The sequence below is a fragment of the Phodopus roborovskii genome, unplaced genomic scaffold, assembly GCF_943737965.1.
Source record: "Phodopus roborovskii unplaced genomic scaffold, PHOROB, whole genome shotgun sequence".
Taxonomy (NCBI): Eukaryota; Metazoa; Chordata; class Mammalia; order Rodentia; family Cricetidae; genus Phodopus; species Phodopus roborovskii.
Window position 1 is genome coordinate 9,232,635 of NW_026126563.1, and position 25,485 is coordinate 9,258,119.

The 25,485-nt window shown below is 45.9% G+C and overlaps 1 protein-coding gene across 1 annotated transcript in view; it reads right to left on the bottom strand.

Annotated features, from left to right (window-relative positions):
• Window positions 1-25,485, bottom strand: part of Pstpip2 (proline-serine-threonine phosphatase interacting protein 2) — a 70,702-nt gene that overhangs the window by 32,705 nt on the left and 12,512 nt on the right. The window contains exons 2-3 of the mRNA XM_051202064.1: window positions 7,726-7,826; window positions 591-668 (exon numbers count right to left, since the gene is read on the bottom strand). Of these exons, the coding sequence (XP_051058021.1) occupies window positions 591-668; window positions 7,726-7,826 (179 nt within the window). The remainder of the gene's footprint in view (window positions 1-590; window positions 669-7,725; window positions 7,827-25,485) is intronic.

A 25,485-nucleotide genomic window follows, 5' to 3' on the forward strand; every position in this document is an offset into this window, starting at 1 on the left:
ATGTGTTTGTGCCTGTGTGTGTGTGAGAGAGAGACTGTGTATGTTCCTGTGTGTATATGTGACTGTGTATGTTCCTGTGTGTGTGTATGTGACTGTGTATGTTCCTGTGTGTGTGTGTGTATGTGCCTGTGTATGTTCCTGTGTGTGTGTGACTGTGTATGTTCCTGTGTGTGTGTGTGTGTTTGTGTGCGACTGTCCATGCATGTTTACATGTGCACACGGAGAGACACACATGGATGGATCCACCTAGGAAGGGGAAAAGACAAGATTTCCTGAGTAAATTGGGAGCATGGGGCAGAGGGCATGGGGCAGAGGGTGGAGGGGAGAGAGGAGGGGGTAAGGAGGGCAGAGAAAAATGGTTAGCTTAATTTTAAAAAAAAGACAGAGAGAGATGATTTAAAAAAATAAAGTAAGTCAAACCTTTAAAAAAGATCTTTGAAAAGACACAGACTTTTCCCAATTGTCAACAAGGAGGAAAAAATATTCTTTCCGTCTTTCATACTGTAACTGCCACTCGATTGTACTTGCAAAACATCGGGGCACTGGGCCATGGCAGGCAGCCTAGGAGTCGGAAGAACACTGGTACCTACTTGATCTCAGACTGTCCACATGGCTTCTTCCTGGAGAGACTCAGCAGGTCTTTGCCATACTTCTCTTCAATTGATGCCCTGGAGGGAACAGAAGAGGTCATAGGTCCTGCACACAGTTCTCAGCTAAGACACTGCTCCTGCATGAAAGGTGTCATCTATTGCAGAAGTTCAGATGCAATGTCACTGTCTAAGACATAAGACTCAGTGATTTTTTAAAAAAGAACTAAAAATAAATAAATAAAATAAAACTCAAAGCCAGGCATTTCTAACCCCAGAAGAAGGTAAAGACAAGAAGACCGGTAGTCAGCGTCAGCCTTAGCCACACAGGGAGTTTGAGGCCAGTCAAGGGTTATTAGACCTTGTTTCAAACAACAAAGGAGGGGGCTGGAGAGAAGGCTCATGGTTAAAGAGCACTTGTTGCTCTCCCAGAGGACCTAGGGTTAGTTCGTAGCACACATAGCCGGCAGGTCACAACCACCTGGAACCCAGAGGATCAGACATTCGCTTCTGGCCTCCTTGGCACCCATACACACATGGCACCTGGACACATACACATAAATAAAAATAAGTCTTAAAATACACACACACACCACAAATAAACAAAGTGAAAAAAGGGTGAAAAACAACTCAGAAGACATAGACAGCAATCTCTAATCTGCACAACACACATACACACATGGATATGCAGCTACACATATGTGCACGCACACACATGAACATGTATAGGCAAACATAACACAAACATACACAAGATAGTTGTATCACTTGATGGTGATTGACATGGATATTTTTTAAATTTTTTTGTTTGTTAATATACATGTCTGTAGTGTGTGTGTGCATACGTGAGCATGACTCACATCTGCACATATGAAAAGACCAGAACCCCAACCCTAACCCTAACCCACCCTTGAGACAGGATCTCTAACTAAGCTTGGAGCTCACATCTGCTGATTATCTGCTTTAAAAAATGTAATTTTTAATATGGGCACAGTAGCTATGAACCTTTCTCTCAGAATTGCTTTCATTGTATCCTAAAAGTTTTGATATGATGTGTTCCTTTTCATTCAATGCAGGATTTTTTCATTTCCTCTTTGACTTCTTCAGTGATCTATCATGTAATAGTGTGTTATTTAATCTCCACGAGTTTGTGTATATTGCATAATTTCTCTTGCTGTTGGTTTACAGTTTTATTCCACTGTGGTCAAAATACGAAGAATGAGGTGCACATTTGCTAAGACTCCCCATGTGTCCTACCCTAAGTTCTCTTTGAGGGAAAGACTTCTGAGGAAAATTCTGCATGCCTGAATGAAATGTTCCGTGAAGGTTCCCCTTGGCCTATGACATTGTTTAATGTAGATACATATTTTTCCCTTGGGACGGCCTATCTATTGTGGAAGCATAATACTGAAGGACCCCAGTGCTGTTGTGTTGGGGTTGACTTGTAGCTTCACATCTAATAGTCAATTGTTTTTATAAAAATGGAGCACACTCATAGTTGGTGCATCCATGTTTGGAATTACAGTGTCCCCTTGATGGGCTGTTCCATTTTAACCGCATAAAGTAACATTCCTTACCTCTCCTGACTAGGTCGGAGTGAATTTTGTCAGATATCAAAACAACAACATTTGCTTGTTTACTAGGTCCATTTGCTTGGAATTTTTTTTTTCCTCCTTTTACCGTGAGGTAGCATCTGCCTTTGATGCTGAGGTGTGTTTCTTAGATGTAACAAATACGTGGGACCTGTTTTTTTTTTTTTTTTTTTTTTATACTATATGTTAGTCTGTGTTTTTTAATAGAGACGAGACCATTAACATTCAAGACTATTATCAAAACACTTGTATTAACGCCTGGTACTTTGTTGGTTCTGTGGTGATTGCTGTTCCCCCCCCCCATTCCTGTTTGATCCTTCCCTGTTTCAGGGTAGCTTATCCTTTCTTGCAGCCTCAGAGACGTGTTTCTCTTCCTTCTCGGTCTGAAGGATTCCTTCAAGTACCTTCTGCAGAGCTTGGCTAGTGGTCATAAATTTCTTAATCTCTTTTTAGTCACAGAAAGTGTTTCAGTTTCCTTCAGTTAGGTACATTAATGTCCCCATTAAAGTTTATGGTGAGAAATCTCTTGTGTGAGCCTGGTTTTATATGCAAGCTACTGTTTCTCTCATGCAGATTTCGATATACGTTCTTTGTTCTGTCTATTTACTGTTTCAACTACAATTTGATGTGAGGAGATTTTTTTTTCTACTCTTTGATGTTTTAACTGCCATGTGTACCAAAGCAGGGTACCCTAGATTTGAGGAATTTCCTGCTATGACTTTATTGGCAAAGTTTTCTATGCTTTTAGTATGAGCTTCTCTTTCTTCTATGCCCATAATTTATAAATTTAGTCTTTTCAGAGTGTCCCTTAGATTTCAAATGTTCTCTTTATCTCTTCTTGTGGATTTATACTTTTTACTGAATGACGAAATTTCTCTACCTTGTCCTGAAACACTGATATTCTGTCCACTGGTGAGCCTTCCCATAGCGCTCTTTATTTGACTTATTGACCTTTCAGTTTCAATATTCCACTTGGATTTCTCCAGTATCTCTGTCTCTGCTGACTTCTGTTTTCGTATCCTATACAGATCATGCTATTCTATTCAGTTATTTGTGTTCTCTTGGAATTCATTCCAGAGTTTTTGGGCTCTTTGATCCATTTGAGCATACTTACAATCATCCTTTTGAATTTGTTGTCTGATTTTGTCTAATCCACTCTCCCTGGAGGCCTTTACTATGGTGTTACCAACTCTAGAGAAGCCTGGGTACTCCATGTTTCTTGTGCTTTTGCACTGGGACCTGCGCATCTGTGTTTGGGTCCCTGGTTCTTTCAGGGGAAGAGTGTTTAACATTCAACAAGGACAAGGTTTCAGCAGAGCTGAATCGTCATTATCCCTGCTGTCTAGGACACCAGGCTCAGTGCCCTGACATTAGAATACTGTCTTCAAAAGGATCACTATCAAAGGGTATGTCTACTATGAAAACCCAGTAATAGTCAAATTAAAAAATAAACACTTCTTAAATGTCAATTTTAGGAAATAAAGGAACACTGATCATAGTACTGTGTAGAGTGATGTGTTAACTACTGTGTAAAGTGGGCACACACACCAAAAAACAGAGTAAGACTAATGGTTAGTATTGGATTGATGTGGGGGAGAAGGAGGGGGAAATGTGAATAAAAGAGGAAATAGCAGGAGAGATGAGTCAGTTTTGGCCAAAAGTAAAATGAAAAAAAAAAAAAAACTCAGTAAATTTATACACTCGGATAATCCACAACTATCCAGACCTACAAACCAGGAAACGCCTGTGCTCTTTGAAAAGGGGAAGGAAAAAAGGAAAAGACAGAGGTTGGGGACAAAAGCAAAGGAGCCCACAGCTGGCCCGCTGGTGTTAAACTCTGGTGTTAAACAAGGAAGGCCAGAGGAGGGGAAGGGGGCGATGTGCAGGACGCAGTCTGATGCCGTTCAGCCTGCTGGCTCGTCTAACTGTCCCTTTCTGTGGCTCACAGAGCACTGTTACACCCCTAGACATCCCTTTGTGAGGCTGGGTCATAGATGCTGGTCACACCTATCTATGCACAACCCTTGAGGAGTCCAGCTGTCAGTGCTGGCCCTTCCCTGGTCCAGTTTGCTTCCCGGAACCTGGGTCTATCTACAGTCCCCAGCAGACTTCCATCTCACCGAAGACTGCATCGCTCTGACCAAAGCTTCTTCCTGCCGTCTAGAAGCATCCTGGCCGGGTTTCGGCATGTGCACCTTACAATGCTCGTTACTGGACGTTCAAGGGCAGATCTTCTGAGCCTCTCTGTGTTGAGCCGCGGCTCTTACCTGCTCTTCCCTCTCACTGGAAGTTGAACAGCTCCTCAGACCGAATCAATCCCTCCAGGGCCTTTTCTCCTTCTTTACTATTAAAACTAGCAATGACTAAACATCAGCACTTCAAACGTGGTCATCCAGCTTTCCCAAGTGTTGCGCGTGCAGAACCTAGCAGAGTCCTCCTGCATGCTCGCTCCTGCTCCTGAAGGGCTCTGGAGAACCCCATGGCTTCCAGAAGGAGGCGCCCTAGCAGTAAGGCCACAGTGGGCAGCGTCCCACCCCCCCCCCCCAGCGTGCCCAGTGGTCTGCTCTCTGAAGAAAAGGGGGAGCTTTACTGAACTGAAACTTGAGAGTCACACTCTGAAACCAGGGGAGCCACTCTTGACATACAGAGCCCAAAGCATAGGGGAAGCGCTGGGCTCTGAGACCACAGCCACGGAAGGAACCAGAGGGAGTTTGTAGAAACCCCCTTACCTAGATCACTACCCACCAACCACCTCATCGGTCCCATTCATCAGTTTGTCTTCTTGTTGTTGTTTTCGAGACAGGGTTTCTCTGTATTGTTTTGGAACCTGTCCTGGAACTCGTTCTGTAGACCAGGCTGGCCTGGAACGCACAGAGATCCACCTGCCTCGAAAAATTGCGCCACCAATTTGTCTTTTTTTAAAGATTCATTTCTTAATGTATATGTACGAGTTCTTTGCCTGCATTTATGTGTGTGTACTGTGTGTGTGCACACATAGGCCTAAAAAGGTCATGAGGGCCTCTGGAGCTGGAGTTGTGGATGTTTGTGGGCTGCCGTGTGGATGCTGGGAATGGAACCTTGGCCCTCTGCAAGAGCTACAATGCTCTTAGCCTCTGATCCACCCATCCAGTCCCTAAGTTGTCATTTCTAGAGCATCTGTTTTGTGCCAGGCATCCTCCTGGAGCTAGGAACACCACTGAAACAGAAGAGCCGCCCAGCGTGCTCCTTGCTCAAGAGATTTTACAGAACAAGAGTACAATGGCTTCCTTTCACTGATGAGGAAACAGAGATCTGGAAAGATACCTGCCATTGATTCGACGCATGTCCCTGACAATGACTAAGGAAGCAGGATCAGAAGAGGAAGTGATCAGATTCTTCTCCTGGGGTCCTCTCCTTTGTAGGCCTCAGCTTCCTGCCTGTTCCATGCATATCATGACCTATCTCCCTCTAAAAAATAGCCAAGGCGAAGTCTAGTGCCCATGGTCTCAGACTGTACTCTTCTCTGGAATAGGATCACTCACTACAGAGGTATTAGCTGAGACGGGAGCACCCTTGAGCAGGTTGGTGCCTAATCTAACATCGCAGGAGCCCTCGCGAGATGGAGATGTGAAGACACAAGCCTGTAGTGAGGAAGGGGACAGGGGACTGTGGGGCTGAAACACATCCTGGACTCCCAGTGACACAACCACATTCTCCCTAGAACCTCCAAGACGGCAAGGTCCTGCCCCCACATCTCCCATAGTGCCTCATCTTCTGGTGTCTGAATGAGGTCCTGCCTGCCTCTTTCCACCTAGGGCTGCCTACTGTCACCTCCAAGACTGCCTGTCTCCCAAGGCTGTCAGAGCCACCTTTCCCGCCAGAGCCCTGCAAGGAACCCTCTTCCATGAAGCTACCCCAGAATTTCATTGTTTCACTTGTTTGTTTATTGTATTTGCCAATTCCTAATTTTTTTTTCTTTCAAGACGGGTCTCAACTAGACAGCTCTTGGCTGTCCATAAAAAAAAAAAAATCACTATGCAGATCAGGCTGGCCTTGAACTCTCAGAGATCTGCCTGCGTCTACCTCCTGAATGCTAGGATGAAAGACATACGCTACCACCACCTGGACAGTTTGTCAATTCTTCCTTTGGTGGGGGCACATGTTGAAGGCAGGGTTTCACTGTGTAGCCTTGGCTGTCCTGGACCTCCCTCTGTAGACCAGGCTGGTCTTGAACTCACAGACATCCTCCTGCCTCTGCCTCCCGAGTGCTGGGATTAAAGGCGTGCGCCACCACTGCCTGGTTTATTTTGTGATTCTTAATCTGCCGCTTCAGTACCACTGATACATGCCACGCTTCTTAACGTGTCCGTGTGCTTGCTGCATTCTATGTGCTCTTACACTTATCACCTTATTTTCAAACTGGTTCCTAGGGATTTTAGAACAGGCATTGCTGTAGGAGCGATGTGGATGTCAGAAGTATAAACGTTTACTAACAGATTTGCTTAGGAGACATTAACTCATCCAAAGTAGAATTTAGCTAAGAGGTATTGCCTCCACAATACACCAAAGCCAAGAAGTGTGCTACCCAAAATCTGTTTGAGATCAGTGAAATTTAGGACGTTAGGATGTTAATGATTGTTTACAGAGGTAGATTCCCTCAATTAGGCTCCCTTCTCATAACAAAAGGAGGAAACTCTGAATTACAAACGGCCACCAGGCTCATCTCCATATCAAAGCGCATGGCTAGGGGCAGCAATGAGGACAGCCCTCATTAGGTCCTAACCCTGTCCTAAGGTCCCCTGTGCTGTTATCCAAAAACCCGTAATTCTTCCAATAGACAAGATGACCCTAGGCAAAAGCTGTTGGAGAAGTTCAACACTGACATACTTAAATAAGTCTGGCAATATCTTTGCTGTGTAAATCTCCCATCTACCCAAGCGGCCAGACTTGCAGTCTCATGACTCCTTTTAAACCGTTCAAAGTGTGACCTGGACCTGAACCTAAACTTAAGGATGATAGTGTGTGTGCACAAGCCTAAGGTGTGTGTAAGTCACTAAAACCATCTATTTACGGCAAGCTCCTCTGTGGGCGCATAGCTATGCTTAAATAAATAAATGAATAAAACCTTTTTTTCCCTCTTTATTAATCTGTAAATGTGCAGAGTGATTTCTCACTGAGAAGGCATATTAAAATTAGTTCTAGAATTATACCAGTCACTTCTTGGGATCATTTCATGCCCTGTAGTAGAGGGTCTTCAGAACGGGTAAACACAATCAAAAACAACTAATGTAGAGTGCATGAGATGGCTCAACGGTGATGTACAAGACCGACAATCAGAGTTCAATCCCCAGAACCCATATAAATAGGGAAGGGGAGAGGGCCAGCAGCACAAAGCTGTCCTCCGACTCACAGACACACACACACACACACACACACACACACACACACACACAGTAGCACTCACATGCCCGGTCCTAACAAGAAACACTTCCTGAAAAAGAAAGACAAGAGAAATGATTCCCGGTCGGAGGTGGGGGTGGGGCATGTTGAGGGCCTGGGCATCTTACCTTTCCTTTAAAAACTCTTCAAATTCCTTGCAGTTCTTGCGGCCGTTGTTCAAATGCTGGATGATACAGTCGTAGCCAACCGTGCTGAGAATGTCCGTGCTCTGAAGGAATGAACAAACGGTGGCGTCAAACCAGGAATAAGCTTGAAGAGGGAACGGGGAAGGGGGAGGGGGGCGCAGAAGGGGCAGGAAACCCGCAACGGGACTCCACTGAGTCACTTTCACCAAGACACGTGACCCAAGAGAGTACAGGCAAGAAGCAAAAGTGAACAGCTGGGCAGAAGAACTGAAAGGATGAAACCCAAGAGGGACAAGACCTGAATCGAGACTTAAGGATGAGTGGTGAGGAAGAAGACTCAAGCCCCTCTCTGGGCCTTCACTCACACCTAAGTCAGGACAAGAGAGACGCTCGAGGTTCCTACTCCAGCCCCTTGCTGCGTGCACCTTCACACTGCCTCGGACTACCGGGCAGTAGTTACGGCACACAAAGGTGGATCTCTGTGAGTTCGAGGCCAGCCTGGGCTACAGAGTGAGTTCCAGCACGGCCAGGACTGTTACACAGTGTGTGGTCCTTTGAATGCAATTGGCCACAGTAAGTGGCTCCATTGGGAAGTGTGACTTTGTTAGAATAGGTATGGCCTCCTTAGAGAAGTGTGCCACTGTGGGGGTGGGCTTTGAGGTTTCCTATGCTCAAGATACTGCCCAGTGTCTGAGTCTACTTCCTGATTAACTGTTAAACACATTAGTATATACAATCTGCAGGTCTGGCAATTACCCAACAAGAGCATGACATCACAGGGAAAATCTGTGGTGTGCCAACATCCTCTTCCTGGTCCATGGAATTCCCTGGATGATCTACCAAATTCAGTTCCTACTCCTGTTCCCTAAGTGTGAGGAAGCAGGTGAGCACAGAGGAGCAGCTCCTCTCCAAACTAGACTAAAGTACCCATATGTGGGACCAAGGAAGAGAGAGACAGAGACAGAGAGACAGAGAGAGAGGGACTGACTGCCTTGAGCAACAGGCCCATTTTAATCAGGGGTTGGACAACATTCAGTTTGCCCTTAAACCTGCCACCAAAGACCCTGACATCTCCCACAGCCAGTTTGTCCTCTTGGAGGACTGAGGAAAGGCCACGAAAGACAAACAGTTCTGAACCACAGGGCATGGGTGAGAAGGTAAGCCACAGAGTGGAAGAAAGCGGCCATTGGCCTGGCGGAATCATGAATGGGAGTCTGGGCCAGCATTGCTGCACAGAGTTCCTGGCCCTAGTTTGGGGGAAAGAATATTCCATTTTTAATTAGCAACTTCATTACTCCCTCTTCAATACAGTATTTACATATCATTTGTGAAAATCCAAGCCAGTCTCAACTCTCAGACTTTGCGGGACTCCTTTCTGAGTAGCACAGTCCTCTCTTCTGGATGTACTCCTCACACAGATTTCTGTCCCAACTCTATTGAGCATGCCTAGAATTCTGTTCAACACTACTGCCACCCCTGCACCCCTCACAGAAAAATCTCCCTTAATGTTATGTAGCTCACAGGCCTACAGCAGAGATGGGCAGGGTGAGGTGTCCCCCACAACCCCATCCAAATACGAAAGAAGAGAACTATGAAACAAAGCCCCCAATAAAAGGGCTCATTGTCTAAGTCAGGGTAGACACAAGCCTCCATTCCTACCCATCAAGCATGCTAGACTTCTCTGCACCGTGACATCTGGGAGGTGGTTTCACTTTCCTTAACTAAGGGTACAGCTAGTTTAGGTCTGGTGGAGCAAGGAACCCAGAAGAGAGTCCCCTGGAAACACAGACCTCCCAGCAGCCAGGCTTAAAACAAAACAGAACAGCTGCCCAGTCAGTGAAGAAAGGAAAGCAAATGAGAAGCAACTGAGAAAAGAGACTCCCAGAAAAAGCCAAGCACCCGGCACCCGTCACCCGGCACCCGTCACCCGGCACCCGGCACCCGGCACCCGGCACCCGGCACCCGGCACCCGGCACCCGGCACCCGGCACCCGGCACCCGGCACCCGGGCCGGAGCTGCGGGAGAGTGACCTATGCTAGGCAGAGCACGGGTACTAAATGAACACCAGGGATAACAGTGAAAGGGGAGCAAAACAGAAAAGCACATGCGTGAGACACAGCACCAAGGGAGAGAACCCGGGGGGGGGGGGGCAGAATGCCTGCTTCACACAAAAGTGTGAAGAGCTGAGCTCAGTCCAGGCACCCACATGCAAGTCTGGTGTCGCAGCAGCGGCAGCACGTGCTCACGATCCCAGCACTGAGGAGGCAGGGACAAGCAGATAGGTCCCTGGGGCTTGTAGAATATAAAGCAAGCTCCAGTAAGAGACCATCTCCGCGAGAGAGATTGTCTCAGGAAACAAGGTGGCCAGCTCCTGGGGATCACGATGTGCCTCACAGAACACAAGTTCTGTTCCCTTCACCCACACCGGGCACCTTACAGGTCATATCTGTAACTCCAGGTCCAAGGGGATCTCTGAAGACATCTGAATTCATGTGCACATACACATGCACAGACTCGGATAGCTACATGGGCATCATTAAAAATAGGAAATATCACTGCCAGGCAGTGATGACGCACACCTTTAATCCCAGCACTCAGGAAGCAAAAGGAGGTGAATCTGTGAGTTCAGTGCCAGCCTGCTCTATAGAGTGAGTTCTAAGCCAGCCAGGGCTACAGAGTGAGACTCTGTCTCAAAAAAAGAAAGGAAGGGAGGGAGGGAAAGGAAGAAAGGAAGGAGGAGAAAGGAAAAGAGAGGAAAAGGGAAAATATTTTAAATATTACAGTGACATAAAAATACAAACTATTCTGGATTGAACACTGAAGTTGTGAAATTTCTTACTGGAAACCTCAAAAACAACAACAAAACAAAAACAAAAAAACAAAAAAAAACCTAACAAAGCATTGCTGGAAGAAATGTACAAAGGTCTAGTAAAAGTAGCAGCCATACAGCTTATTTGAAGGAATTGACACTTAAAAAGCTGATTTTTCTCCCAATTGCTCTCCAGATTCAACATAATTCCATCATAATCCCCAAATCCTCTTCTATAAATAACTGCAATTTGGACCTAAAATTCATGAAAAGTTACAGAGGACCTGGACTAGACACAAAACACAACCTTGGCTGAATCGTTTTGTTTGAAAAACATAACCAGCGTCAGGCATGGTAACACACAAGTATAACCCAGTACCTATGGAGTGGAGGCAGGGGGATCAGTTCAAGAACAGCCTTGACTACATAGCAAGTTCAAGGCCAGCCAGAGCTCCCTGGCCTCAAAGCCGGAAGGCTCAGACCACCTGTCTTGAGACCTTTCCGAGAAGTTACGATAAACAGAACTGCACAGTAGAGACCCAGAGATAAACAAGTAGGCGATGGAACAGAAAACGGCACAGAAATAGACTCATTTGTCTATAACCAATTGACTTTCAGCGAAGGGAACCAAAGCTGCTCAATTCTTCTGAACAGATGTTCCTGGAACAACTTGATGGGGAACGGCTACACTCATGTTCTACTGAGCAAAGAAGGCAATTTGAAATGAGTGTGCATTTTATATAATGTTTTAGAAGAAAACACAGGAAATTATCTTTAAGAACTTGAGGTCATCAATTCACATCGCCAGAGGAACTAGGATACAAGGAGGAATCTAAGAGATTCATACAAGGTCCCTTACAGAAGGGGAAAGGGACAAGATCTCCTGGGCGTATTAGGAGGGGGGGGGGGCAGTGAGTGGAGAGGGAGCTAGGAGAAAGAGAAGGGGAGGAGAGGAAAGCATGTGGGACCAGGAAGATTGAGTCAGGGGAGGAACAGATGAGAGGAGAGAGAGAGAGAGACAGACAGACAGACAGACAGACAGACAGAGAGAGAGAGAGAGAATAAAAGAGGGAGCCATTATAGGTTTGATTAGAAAACTGAACCTAGAGAAATATCCAGAGACCTACAAGACTGACCCCAACTAACAATTTGAGCAACAGTGGAAAGGCTACCATAAATGCCCTTCCCTGATAATGAAATCGATGACTAACTTATCCACCATCATAGAGCGCTCATCTAGTAGCTGATGGAAACAGAAGCAAACACCCACAGCTAAACACTAAGCTGAACTAGAATCCAGATGCAGAGAGGAGGGTAAGACCAGGCTGCAGAAACCCACAGAGACAGCTGACCTGAACAAGGAGGAGCTCATGGGCCCCCAGACTGATAGCTGGGAATCCAGCATTGGACCGACTCAGAGCCCCTGAACATGGGTCTCAGTTAGAAGGCCTGGACAGTCTAAGGGACCTCAGACAGAGGAACCAGGATGTATCCCTGGTGCACAAAAGGACTTTGGGAGCACATTCCCCATGAAGGGATACTCCCTTAACCTAGAGACAGGAGGGAGGGCCTATTCCCTACTCCAAACGACTTGACAGATTTAGATGACCCCCTCCTGGAAGGCACCACCCTACATGTGGAGTGGGGGTGAGGCGAGGGGGGGGGCATGTAAAAGTGGAAGTGAGGGAGGGAGGGAAGGAGGGAGAGGAAACTTGGATCAATATGTAAAATTAAAAAAAAAAAAGAACTTGAGGTCAGCAAAAAAGGAACCATAGTGGGCGTCAGAATGTCTCCGCCCATGAAGGGCTTGCCTGGGAAGCATGAAGAACTGAGTTCCATCCCCAGAAGCCACATAAAAAGTACCAGGTGTGGTGGTACCCTTGATATGCCAGCACTGGGAAGGCAGAGACAGATGGATCCCCAAGGCTCATGGGCCAGCAAGCCTTGCCTAAACAGTGAGCTCCCAGCCAGTGAAACCCAGTCTCAAAAGGAGTGTGTGGCATTCCTAATAACCAGAGGTTGTCCTTTGGTCTCCATGTGTGCATACATGTGCACACTCCCCCTCACATGCATGAAAATTCAGGCATATGCATACATTTCTAAAAGAAAAGGAACTATAGTGTTTTGGGGAATTTAGTAAATCTCCCAAGATCAGAGGAGACTGGGCATATTCAGGGTGGTGTAGCCATAGACAGACTTAGCAAATCTTTAGGGGAAAAAATTCTTAAAGCTAATGGCCAGGGATGTACTCAGTGGTGGTGTACTGAGCATGCATAAGGCCCTGGACTTGCCCTGTAAGGAACACAATAAATAAATAAAGTAAGTCTGCCTGTGTCTGTTCATAGTCACTGTGAAGAGTTTCTTCAGTTGATTTGTTTCTAGTTGTTTTCGCTTGTTTGTTTGTTTGTTTGGGGGGTTGTGGGCTGTTGTTGTTGTTTTGATTTTTTTGAGACAGGGTTTCTCTGTGTAACAGTCCTGTCTGTCCTGGAACTCACTTTGTAGACCAGGCCGGCCTCAAACTCACAGAGATCCTCCTGCCTCTGCCTCCTAAGTGCTGGGATTAAAGGTGTGCGCCACCACTGCCAGCTGGCTTTGAACCTTCCATCTGTGTGTGTGTGTGTGTGTGTGTGTCCGTGTATGTATGTGTTTATGTATGTGTGTGTCTGTGTGTGTATGTGTATATCTGTGTGTGTCTGTCTCTGTGTGTGTGTGTATGTGTGTGTATGTCTGTCTGTGCATGTGTGTGCTCCTGGTGTTTTAATAACAACTTCTGATGCTTTGGTTTCTTCAAAGAGTGAGACATGGAAGGAAAGGTGTTAGCCTGCAGAGAGAAGACACACAGGACTCCAGAGCTGCGTTGACCTTTTTTCTTAAAGACTGCTAGAATCACGCCCTGTTGCTGGAGGCCATCACGTTCATGTCAGGCACCTGCTTCAGGGCATCATCAGCTGACATTTTGGCAGAACTATCAGAAGCAGCTGCTCCATGTTCACCCATGTGGGGAGGGCCCTGGCTGCATTCCCAGGCTCCTTTAACTGACCTCTCCACAGCTGCCTCAAAGCTTGTTGCTAAGGATCTAGGACTTGGTGTAGAGAATCTATGTACTTTATTCTCTGTTTCTCTTGGGTTGGAAAACTTTCTTCCGACCTCTGTCCACCTAGTCCCATCTGTCTTTTGCACTGCAGAGTTTCCCACAATCCACAGCTCACCAGCAGGTCTTTCTCTGTTTTCTAGTACTGCCATGTATCATTTGCTATTTTAGTATGGCTTGGGAACAGATGACTGATAAACAAGAGCTTCTAATTTCCCATTCAGGGATGGAGGCAGGGAGGAAGGCCTCTGATTATAAAAGTAGCGTATGTATACTGCAGGAAATTCAGACAGTGCATACAATGCTAAGCCAGCAGTTACTCTCAACACGGGTGCATCTTCATATCCCCCCACCCCCTCTCTTTTGAAACAGTGTCTCACCATGTAGTCTAGATTGGCTTCCAATTCCAGTTCCCCTTCCTGCCTCAACCTCTGGAAAGCTAAGATATGTGTTACCACATCTGGCTTCATCTGCTTTTCTTGCTTAGTGTGTTTGTTGCACAGCGTAGTTACTTTCTCAACTTCTGCTTTCCTTTATCTACAACCCATTGATGCCGCCTTTTCCGTTGACCTGATGACTTAAGAGGAGGGACATTTAGACATGTGTGGATGCCAAGTGTGGCTCTCTCCTGCAAAGAGCTGTCTGAGGGCTGTAGGAGCAAGAGGAAACAACACAAGCATAAGGACCAGTGTTCCGGTCCTAACACCCATATGAAAAACAGGCATGGTGGCTGGCCTATAATCTGATCTTGGGAGACAGAGATAGGGAATCCCCAAGGCAAGCTAGCTAGCTAGACTATGCAAATCAGCCTTCTCCAGGGTCAGCAAGACCCTGACTCAGTAAATGAAGCAACAATCAATCAAGAAGGACATCTCTGTCCTTCACACACATACATGTGCATGCATACCCCCCACACACACACTGTACATATATGCTCACATACCACACACATATACACAGGAAAATAAATCAAAAGAGAGCTGTGTGGCCCAAAGGCTCCGGCAGACTTCAGTCTGTTCCACAATACAGATTTTTGACCCTCAGCTTTTTGCGCTGTACAATAAAGATGAGAAAGATGGCTCAACAGTAAAGGCACTTTCCCCAAGGCATGGTGATATATTGTTTATGATTTATTAAAGACTGCCTGAAGATTAGAAAGTGAAGTCAACCTCAAGCTATAGAGAGCAGGCAGTGGTGATGCACACCTTTAATCCCAGAAGTCAGAAAGGACTCAGGATTAAGAGGCAGATGGATCTCTGTGCGTCCAAGGCCACCCAGGTCTACACAGGAGTGATCCAATCCTAGAGAGAAACAGCTCACACAAAAATGATCTCAGCACCTGTGATCACACGCCTTTATTCCCAGCATTGGGAGGTATATAAGACAGGAGCAAGGTCTCAGTGTCGGGCATTCATTCTCCAGCCACACTGAGGATAGGAAGACATTCAGTCTCAGGGTTCTCCAGCCAGCTGAGGAGAGGCAGCAGGGTCAGATGGCAGTGGTCAGAGCTAGAGGCCCAACTCTGCTTTTCTGAATCCTCAGGCTAATTTAACAACAACCTCAGTTCAATTCCTGGTCCTCCATGGAAGGAGGAGAGAGATGATTCCCATAAGTTGCCCTCTGATCCTCCATATGAGGACTGTGACACTCACAAACACACACACACACACACACACACAATAAATTTACTTAAAAATATAATGAAGTTAATGATGACATTTATATTGTAAGATTATTGCAAGGCTTGGACAAGATAGTCCAGTTGTAGTTGGTAGGCTAATTGTTAATATTAATCAACAATAGCATCCACATTTGCAGAGTTAGATCCGTTGAAGTGGCCAACAAATAGAAAAGGCAGGTCAACACTGGAGGCTCAGGGAAGGAAGTGAGCCCTATCGTCTTTATCCTGAGTCTGTGACTGTCTCTTAGTAGTTAATATTTAGCTGGAGGATTTTGATGACACAGTTGGTGGACAGTTACAGCCTTTGTGGTTGGAGGCAGCAGTAAAAAATGCTGCTTCCTGTATCACATTTTCTCCCCCCCCCACGAAGCACCGAAATGGCTCCATCACACTCTGTTTATGGAGCATGCTGTGGTCTTCGATGCAAAGCACTGGGCATCTGTGCCCTCCTCGCCCAAGCCTCAAACAGACACGGCCTTTGTATGAGGTGCCAAGCACCTGGCCTCGCTGTTCCGGGGGGCTTGAGGCTTCCAAAAGACGCCAATGCCAATTTGCATGTTTTACTCAAAACTGGAGGTTTTAAAATGAAATGCAAACCATGGAGAGTCTCCTCCAGTCTCTCGCTCTTGCTGCCCATTCTCCCTCCCATCTCCCCATCCTACCATGCATGTTTTCTAGTGCTTTCTTGCTATCTCCTCCAGGCAGGACCCATTATGACCCATTGGTTTTTTCCATGGTAGCAGATTCCAATGCCTTCCAGCCTTCTGAAGGAGTAAGCAGATTAGCAGGCCCGGACTGGGCCTGAGGAATCTACGTGGTTAACAGCTGCCTGGGTGGTTGTGGACTAAAAGGCTCTCGGAGCTTGTGCCTGGAGATGCTGTGTGGTAGGCATGACAGATACAGACTTGAGATGCAGCACAGAACCGCACGTGAGGATGCTCGATGCCGTGCCTGCAGCCCTGAGGGTGGCTCCATTTGCCTCTAGCTTGTTCTCTATGCCCCTATGCTCCCTATCTACCACAGGTAGAAGAGGCGGGAAGGGCACAGATGGAAGTCCTCAGAAGCCCTCGAAGCACAGTGCACAGGCGGGGCAGGAACCGGGGCACAACGCATACGCCTCAGAGACCGAGTGAAAGCCAGACAGGAAGCCGGAGCTGGGGTGGGAGCGGAGGATGGTGACAGGGGTGGAGAACACGCTGAATGCCCTGTGGCCTGTGCACACACGTGCTCACTGCTGGTTACGGGAAGATTTTTGTCTTACGTCTTTAAGTGGCCTCACAGTAAAAGCATTAATTAATCCATCCGCCAAAATGAGAATGCTGCGCGCTTCTCTTGTACGTTACTAAGCCTTACCTTCCGGGTCTTTCTGAGAGTTAAAGGGCTCATGGGCCTTCTCTGAGAGGATCACTTGTAACATGATAACTATAAGACCCAGAGACAGATATTGGGGTTCCAGCTCCAAGCTGAACATCAGAAAAGCAAAGCAGCCAGCCACAAGCTCTTCCTCTACCTCAGCTCAGACCAAAGGGGCGATCCTCAGACTGCTTCTGACTTCACTGCTCCTCAGATCCCCTCAGACTGCTATGCTCTCCTAAGCGTGGCTAGAGACCAACTCTCAGACTCAATGCCTTTTATACCTCTCAAATCCCCGGGATTAAAGCGTGAGCTCTGGTTCACTCTCCAGTAAGCCAGGGTGTATCAACTCTGCCTGATCTCTATAGCTCGGGCCTAGCTTTGCTTTCTGAATCCTTAGGCAAGCTTTAATAAATCATAAATAATGTATGATCACAATCACTTACAGCGTAGACCTGGCTCCTTAGCTCTCCAACTTCCCCTCCGTCCTCTCTCCCTCTTTAAGTGGGACTCATCACGGAGGTCTAACAGCTTGTTCCCATTATCCCTCTTAATCCTAATTTTGTTTTGTCTTTTTGTTCTGGGGAAGGACTTTTTTTGAGACAGGGTTTCCCTGGCTGTCCTGGAACTCACTTTGTAGAGCAGGCTGGCCTCAAACGCTCAGAGATCCACCTGCCACTGCCTCCCTGAATGCTGGGACTGAAGGTGTGCCCCACCACACCTGACTTGTTCCATCTTTCAACTTCTTGAAGTGTAATGTATATAAAATGGAAAGTACAAATGTAATTTTTTGAAAAATCACAATCATACAACTTACGGGCTCACGTCCCTATAGAGAATACCTATAGGGATGTGGGCTACATGGGTTCGCACAGTCCCCTTGTTCTAGAATGTTCTTTCCTGACCCCTCCCACTCAGCTCTAGCAATCTCTCTCTGGCTCTTATACCATCATTGTTCTTATTTCTTTTTATAATAGAATCATTATCTTTTTTTTTTTCCTTTTTATTGTTGAGTTGTGTTCCACTGTATGGCCACAACACAAAACCTTTATCCATTAATCAGTTGCTTTATGTTTGAGTTGTTTTCAACTTGGAACTCTGTAAATAAGGTCCCCACAAATACGCTTGTGTGAGTCTTTTTCTGTGTGTACGCGTTCATCCCCCTTGTGTAAACTCTTGGAGTTGAACTCTGGGTTATCAGCTGTGAGTGTATTCATCCTGCCGAGACTCTGATGAACCTTTCTCAAAATGACTGACTGCACCATTTTCTGCCGTGTCTCACACAACGCACGGGAGCCCTGGTGCTCTCTCTTGTATCAACCCTGACTTTTTCGTTTTCCATTTCTCTTTGGTTGGTCTTGAGGGGAGAGCTGCTAAGGGGCCTCACTGTGTAGCCAAGACTGGTCTCACAATGGAAGTCACCACCCTCTTGTCTTCCAAATGCTGGAGTGACAGGCACAAACCTCTGTGCTTAGCTTTTGCAATTCCAGCCTTTTGTTCTGATTTGAATGGTTCTGATGACTCTGGTGTTTAGGAATTTTTCAAGGAAATTCTTGGCAAAAGAAATCTTTTTTTCTTCTTCTTCTTTGTGTATATATGTTTGTAGTATGTATGTGTGATGGTATGGGTACATGTTTGCATGTGTGTTGAGTGTGTGTGTGCCTACAGTGTGTGTGTGTACCTACAGTGTGTGTGTGTGTGTGTGTACGCGCGTGCGCGCACAGGAGGCTCAAACTTGGCCTCAGGAGCCTTCTTCAATCACTCTCTGTCTTATTCATTGAGGCAGGATCTCTCAACTGATCCCAGAGCTCACTGATCTGACCTATCTCCCCTCTATCTCTGAAAGTAGAGGTGAGCCCGCCCATCCAGCTGACGGTCATGTGTCTCTGAGGATCTGAACTCTAGTCATCATGCTTGCCCAGCAAGTACTTTTAGCCCCCGAGCCATCTCCCAGACTGGAAGGAGTATCTTTTGTAACGTGTATTTCCATGATGTTATTCTGAGTGGGGACACTCACATGAGTATGCAGACATAACGCTCACACTGTACACATGCAGAAGACAGGGGAAGGTGCTGGCTTTCTTCCTCTATTGCCTTTATTACCTTGCTTTATTGCCTTCAGACAGGGTCTCTCTCTGAACTAAAAGCTTGGTATTTCTGATGAGGTTAGCTTGACAGGAAGCTCAAGTACTCAGGCTTGTATGACAAGCAGTCTACCCCAGCAGGCCATATGCTCACCCAAATCAGATATGTTCTATTTGGGTGTGCTGGTCATTAAACACTCAGCAGCATGTCACTGGGAGGGAATGAAGGCTACAGCAAGCAAAGGAAGCTAGAATCATCCCTGGGGTGTTGGGACGGACTTGCAAACAACTTACACATTATTTCCTGGCTCTGTCTGCTTAAAGAGCCTAGAAACGATGACAGCTTAATGGAACATACATCTTAATTTCTAAGCACTATCCTCTACTCAGAGGAACCAGGACTTGAAGAAATGGCTGCTCTCTGGATTAGGTTGAAGGTTTAGCCTATAAGAGAAGGGGCCAAAAGGCATGGAAGTGTCCAGAGACTGATGGATCCAGTTAAAAGGGACCCCTCAAGTATGAGACAAGTTGAGCATCAAGATGAGTAGTAATAGTAACATAATTCACTGGATAAACAGTCAATCTCATACAGAGAAAGACAGAGAGACTTCCCTAACACATCCGGGAGGAACAAGTCTTGATTCTAGCCCAGGGAACCCAGTTTTGGATTTTCTAACCTCCAGACAATGGAAGTATGCTATTTCAATTCACTTGTGGTATTTTGCTACAGCACCAACAGGGTGCTAACTAACAAAGGAACCATAGCCAAAGGACCAAAGTCACCACACCGACACCTCATATGGCAGGCCTCCTGCTGCTGAGAATAAGTCACCATTATCTCTGCAGTATCCCTGCCAGAAATGCACTGTCTGGACCTAATCGTAAGGAAACAGTCACACTCAAACTGCTGGCCGTTCTGCAAAGCAACTGTCCTGTATTCTTCAAGAGTGTCAGCCACAAATGACACAGGCTTGGGAACTGATCCAGATTAGACTAAAGGCAATGCTAAATACTTCCTTTGTTATAAAGGACATTAGTTATGTGAACGGTTAGCTAATAATACTATTTTTATATTATTTCCTTTCATTTATTGTTTTTGTTTTTCTGTAGAGTCTCTCAATGTAGAGGCCAGACTGGCCTCAAACTCCCAATCTTCTAGTCTCAACCCTTGAGTGCTGAAATCATAAGTATGAAACACAGCACCTGCTCTTCCAGACTTTTTTATCAATCATAGGACTGTGACTACATGAGAAAATAACTTTCTATTTAGAAAGCGCCATGGAGATGGTTATAGACAAAAGCAAACTGTGCCTGATCTTGTATTTTTGGTAGTTTGAGGGAGGGGGAAATCATGCCATGGGGATGTGCACATTCAGTCCCAGCTACTTGGAAGGCTGAGGCAGGGGGTTAGTTTAGACCTGGGAGCTTGGGGCCAGCCTAGCAGCACAAGACCAGTTCTCCAAAAGGAGGGTAGGGTGAATTAAGACGAAAACTCAATGACAGAGTATGTGCATAGCAGGGGAGGACTTGGGCTGGGGCTTAGCACGGTTGATAGAATGCTTGCCTAGCAATGCACAAAGACCCAAGTTCACTTCCCAGCTGAATTAAATTTCCAGCACACCATGAAATTAAACATGGAGGTATGCTCCTGAAACCCAGCAAAGGTGAATGCAGGAGGATCATAAGTTCAAGGCACACCCTGAAGCTAGACAGCAAGTTTGAGGCCAACATCAGCTACATGAGACCCTGTCTCAAAAAAAAAAAAAAGAGCAAGAGTGGAGAGAGAGAAAAAATGAAGAGTGCAGGTAAAGAGTAGCTGGGGACCCTCCGTGCTGTTTTTGCAAGGCTTTTTGGAAATGTAAAATTATTCTTAAGATTATAATGAATCATAACAAAAATATTTCTTATGCAAATAAAAAAGACAAGTGACAAACTTGTCTCTAGAGAGGAAAAGATGTGGGTGACAAGAACCTAAAATCACTCACAACGGAGGAAGGCAGTTTTCTTCCAATACTAACAGACAGAAACAGGCTGCACCCGTAACAAAGCCAAATCCACAGCGAGCAAATGTGTGTGTTTGCTTGTTTGTGACAGGGTTTTGCACTGTACCCAGGCTGGTCTCCCACTCAGGACCCTCCCACCCAACCTCCCAAGACGTGTTCCCCGCACTCACCACCAGTAAGCATTCTTAAAGTAGGACAAGCATTAGTAAGCAAAGGGATGCTAATGGACGAGAAGAGTTGAACATCTCTCACATCAGTGAGAAAGTATAGGAAGATAGTCACTGTTGCCAGGCCTTGGTGGCGCACACCTTTAAATCCCATCGCTCAGGAGGCAGAGGCAGGCCGATATCTGTGAGTTTGAAGCCAGACTGGTCTACAGAGCAAGTTCCGGGACAGGACCCAAAGCAATACAGAGAAACCGTGACTCGAAAAAAAATGAAAAAGAAGGAAGGAAGGGAGGGAGGGAGGGAGGGAGGGAGGGAGGGAGGAAGGAAGGAAGGAAGGAAGAAAGGGAGGGAGGGAGAGAGGAAGGGAGGGAGGGAGGGAGGGAGGGAGGGAGGGAGGGAGGAAGGGAGGAAGGGAGGAAGGAAGGAAGGGAGGGAGGGAGGAAGGAAGATAGTCACTGTCGTTTGCTACTGGCACAGTCTTTAAGGGGGGACCAACCTAGCAATATCCATCAGAATTTTAACTCCCTGTGGCCTTTGACCACTGCATCTGACACTATACAAGAGTAACAACAACCCGTGAAAAGACAAACACAGGTGTGCACTGTGGCGTCACACTGCGGCATCACAGTGACAAGCACTCCGTCAAGCCCAGTGCTCAGCAGTGAAGTTTTCGAGGAAGACTAACCACAAGTGGGAACTGAAAACCTCTGAGAGAATATGCATTGTCCCAAAAGTATTCACTGTGTACCACCACAAGGAAAATAAAGGGGCACATATGTAAGCCCGCCTCTGCTGGCATGCGTTCTATGTCATGGAAAGGCAGTCTGGAAACACACACCAGCAGCTGCCCGGCTTTTGGACTGTAATTCCAAGACCAAAACTGGACAGGATAGTAGAAAGCACTCCATGATGGGAGATGTCATTCTGTAAATATGTTTCTCATATTGGTTAATGAATAAAGCACTGTTGGCCAATAGGAAAGCAAGATAGGCGGGACTAGGAGACAAGGATGAGAGAGGAAGTAATAGGGAGGAGTCAAGATGGAGAGTCTGGAGAGAGCGGAACCGCCAGCCGCCTCTCCCTGGTAAGACCACGTGGAAATACATAGAAATGGGTTAATACTTAAGACAGAGCTAGCCGATAAGAAACTAGTACCTGGCCAACAGCATTATATCAAATACAGAGTCTCTATGTATTAACTGGGGCTGCCGTGGTGGCGGGACAAAAATCTGTCCTCCTTACAACTCCACGCTTCACCACGCACCAGATGGCTTACGTACAGTGAGCGCCTGGCTCCCTGTCTTGCAACAGAGTCACAGGATTTAGCAGACTGTATATTCAGAAAGTCAGAAGATGGTCAGCGTTAACCTATCTAACAGCCAAACTTCAGGAAAGCAGTTACAAATCCACTGGGAGAGAGAAGCTAAGAACTGAGTGAGAATGCCTTGATTCCTCAGGAACATTAAACCCGCCGAAGCTCTTCAGTTGATAGGAGTAGGCTGCACCAGCCATGGTGGTTTCTGACTGTAATCCCAGTGCTCCAGAGGCTGAAGCTGGAGAATTGCCACAAGTCTGAGACCAGCCTGGGCTATACAGGGAGGGAAACCCCCACCTCAAATGACTAATTTTTATTATATAATTTACTTCATGTTCATTGGTGTTTTGCCTGCATGTATGTCTGTGTGGGGGTGTCAGAAACCCCAGAACTGGACTTACAGACAGGTGTGAGCTGCCATGTGGGTGCTGGGAACTGAACTCAGGTCCTCTGTGCTCTCAACCAATGAGCCATCCCTCCAGTCCCCTGATTAATTTTTAAATACGTAAGTATATACAGTCTGAAGATCTGGCAATTACCCAACAAGAGCATGACATCACAGGGAAAATCTGTGGTGTGCCAACATCCTCTTCCTGGTCCATAGAATTCCCTGGACGATCTGCCAAATTCAGTTCCTACTCCTGTTCCCTAAGTGTGAGGAGGCAGGTGAACACAGAGGAGCAGCTCCTCTCCAAACTAAAGTACCTGTATGTAGGACCGAGAGAGCGAGACAGAGACAGAGAGACAGAGCACAACCCTCGGCTGTCTGACACCAAACCGAGAGAGCAAGTCAGATCAAACAGTGAACAGACTACATCCAAAAGCAAATACAGAGCAGGCATGTGACAAGACATGTGAGTGATTATTTACATGATTTTACATGATAACGACATCACAATGAAACACACTACTATGTATGCTAACTGGAAACTAGGTTAAAAAAAATTAACAAGCACCAAGAGCCAGGAATCTAGAGTCGATCAAAGCCAGAGCAATGTCAGAGTTGTTGTCCCAACTGATATGCGTCACTTCTTGCCCTAAATGCAAGGTTAGAAACCAGTCCACAAAAACACCAACGGTTCTGAAGCCCTCCATGCCACGGCCCCTCCACAGCCTACATCACAGTTCTGAAGACCTTCAATGCATCGTGCTACTTGAAGAAAACAAGGATTATAAATCTTTTGGTCTTTCCCTGGGTAGCCTCAACTCTATGAAACCATGGTGCATAGACTTGAACTCACAGAGATCCACCTGCTTCTGACTCCCAAGTGCTGGAATTAAACCTTTTTTAAAAAATATTTATTTAATTGCATTTATGAGTGTCTGTATGAGGTGCCCTTCAAAGCCAAAAGCAGATATTGGGTCCCTTGTAGCTGGAGTATACAGGTCATTGGGAGATGCTGGATGAGAACTGAGATCCCAGCTCCAGCCTTGGATAGTGTAGTAAACACTTTTACCCAGCAAGCTATTTCTCCAGCCCCCTTTTCTGGTTTTTGGAGGCTAAGTCTCAGGAAGCTCAGGCTCACTATGTAGGGGAAGATGACCTTGAACATCTAATCATCCTCAGCCTCTTAACTCTAAGGACAAGCAACCAGACTTCGAAGAAACAGCATCCACCACGCACCTGCTAACTGGAAAACCTTGGCTAACTCTCTAAGAAAATGCAAGTTAATAGAAAACATTTCACATTTATGAAAGCAAGCTTTGTCCTTAGATAAAACCAGGCCCCTGTGTAGTGGGTTTTAATCCCCATTCTATCTTAGGGGCTTCCACCCGGGGACTCAACAGGGCAATTCCCTTATGGTCTGGACGTGGACATTCCCAGGCATAAGTGGATTTATAATCTTCTGAACCAGAGATTAATCAGGGTTACTTATCAATCAATCAGTTAATCACAAAGTACAACTAATTAAAGTGTCTCATTTCCTAAACATTGTAGAATCAAAGGGTCTGTGTGGTTCCCTATAGTACTGTGGTCTCAAGGTGCTACAAACCTAAAACATCTTAGACAGAAGCCACAGAATGCTTTCCTAACTCTATGGTGAACTGAGACCTAGGTTACAACTTCACCAAAGATGAACTGGTTGTGACAGCACATGCCTATTAAACCCCAGTGCTTGGGAGGCCAAGACAGGAGAATTACTACTTCAAAACAAAACAAACAATTTGACCCAAGTCTTAATTTTTTTAAATTTCACTTTTTTTTTTTTTAGATATGTTCTTGTTAGCCCAGGCTAGCCTCGAACTCTGCATAGTTTCTTCATACATGTTTTCTGTGTCCGTTTTTTGTTTTGTGTTTTTGTTTTATTTTGGTTGTTTTCTGTTTTGTTTTGTTTTTTGGTTGCTTTCTTTTTGAAACAGGGTCTCCTGTAGCCCCAAATTGTCCTCTAAAACCAATTAGTCTTTCCCCATATGGCCCTTGTTCCCACTTATACCTACTAACCCTTTATGAAGTCTGCAGTCTCTGAGCTGCAGAGATGATTCAGTGGCTCAGAGGACCACAGTTCAGGTACCAGCACCCACACCCAGTGGCTCCCACCCCTGTAACTCTGATGACTCTGGTCTCCGGGGGCACCTACACTCACATGGGCATTCCATATGATTTAAAATGATAAAAATAAATCTCTTTAAAATTTACACTCTCTATTGTCCTGGAGTATTTTGGGTTAAGATTTAATTTAGTTTTAGTATTGGGTGGTAGTTTCGCTGCTGGTGATGGAGTCCAGGGTTTACCCATGCTAAGTAAGCTAGGGCATCTACCACCGGGCTACGTTCCCAGCTTCGGTTTATTTTTAGTTTCACAGTTGCCATTTTGCTGAGTCCATCCAAAACTCGGTGTACTTGGGCCTTCCCATACTTCAGGCCCATAACCACAGAAATAGGGTGTTTTTATATAGTCAAATTTCAGACTCAGGCCTGTATTAAACTTGGGATTTTAAAGAGAGTTGCAGGAAGTATTCTTTCATTACATTTGTCAAAGTCCACCGCCTCATCTCCTCCAGCTCACCTCTGAGAACAGGCAACCCAAGCATCTAAATGTCAATTACAAAAACACGACCTCTGCCAGCTGACTTGTTGACCCTACATCGAAAGCTATGCCCACATAAATATGCACAGTTGTTCATAACAGCTGTATTAATAACTACCAAATGTTCCATAGGTGAAGAGACAGACAGAACATGGTACATCTGTACAATGAGACATCACTCAGAGATCAAGAGAAATACATTATCAAGCTG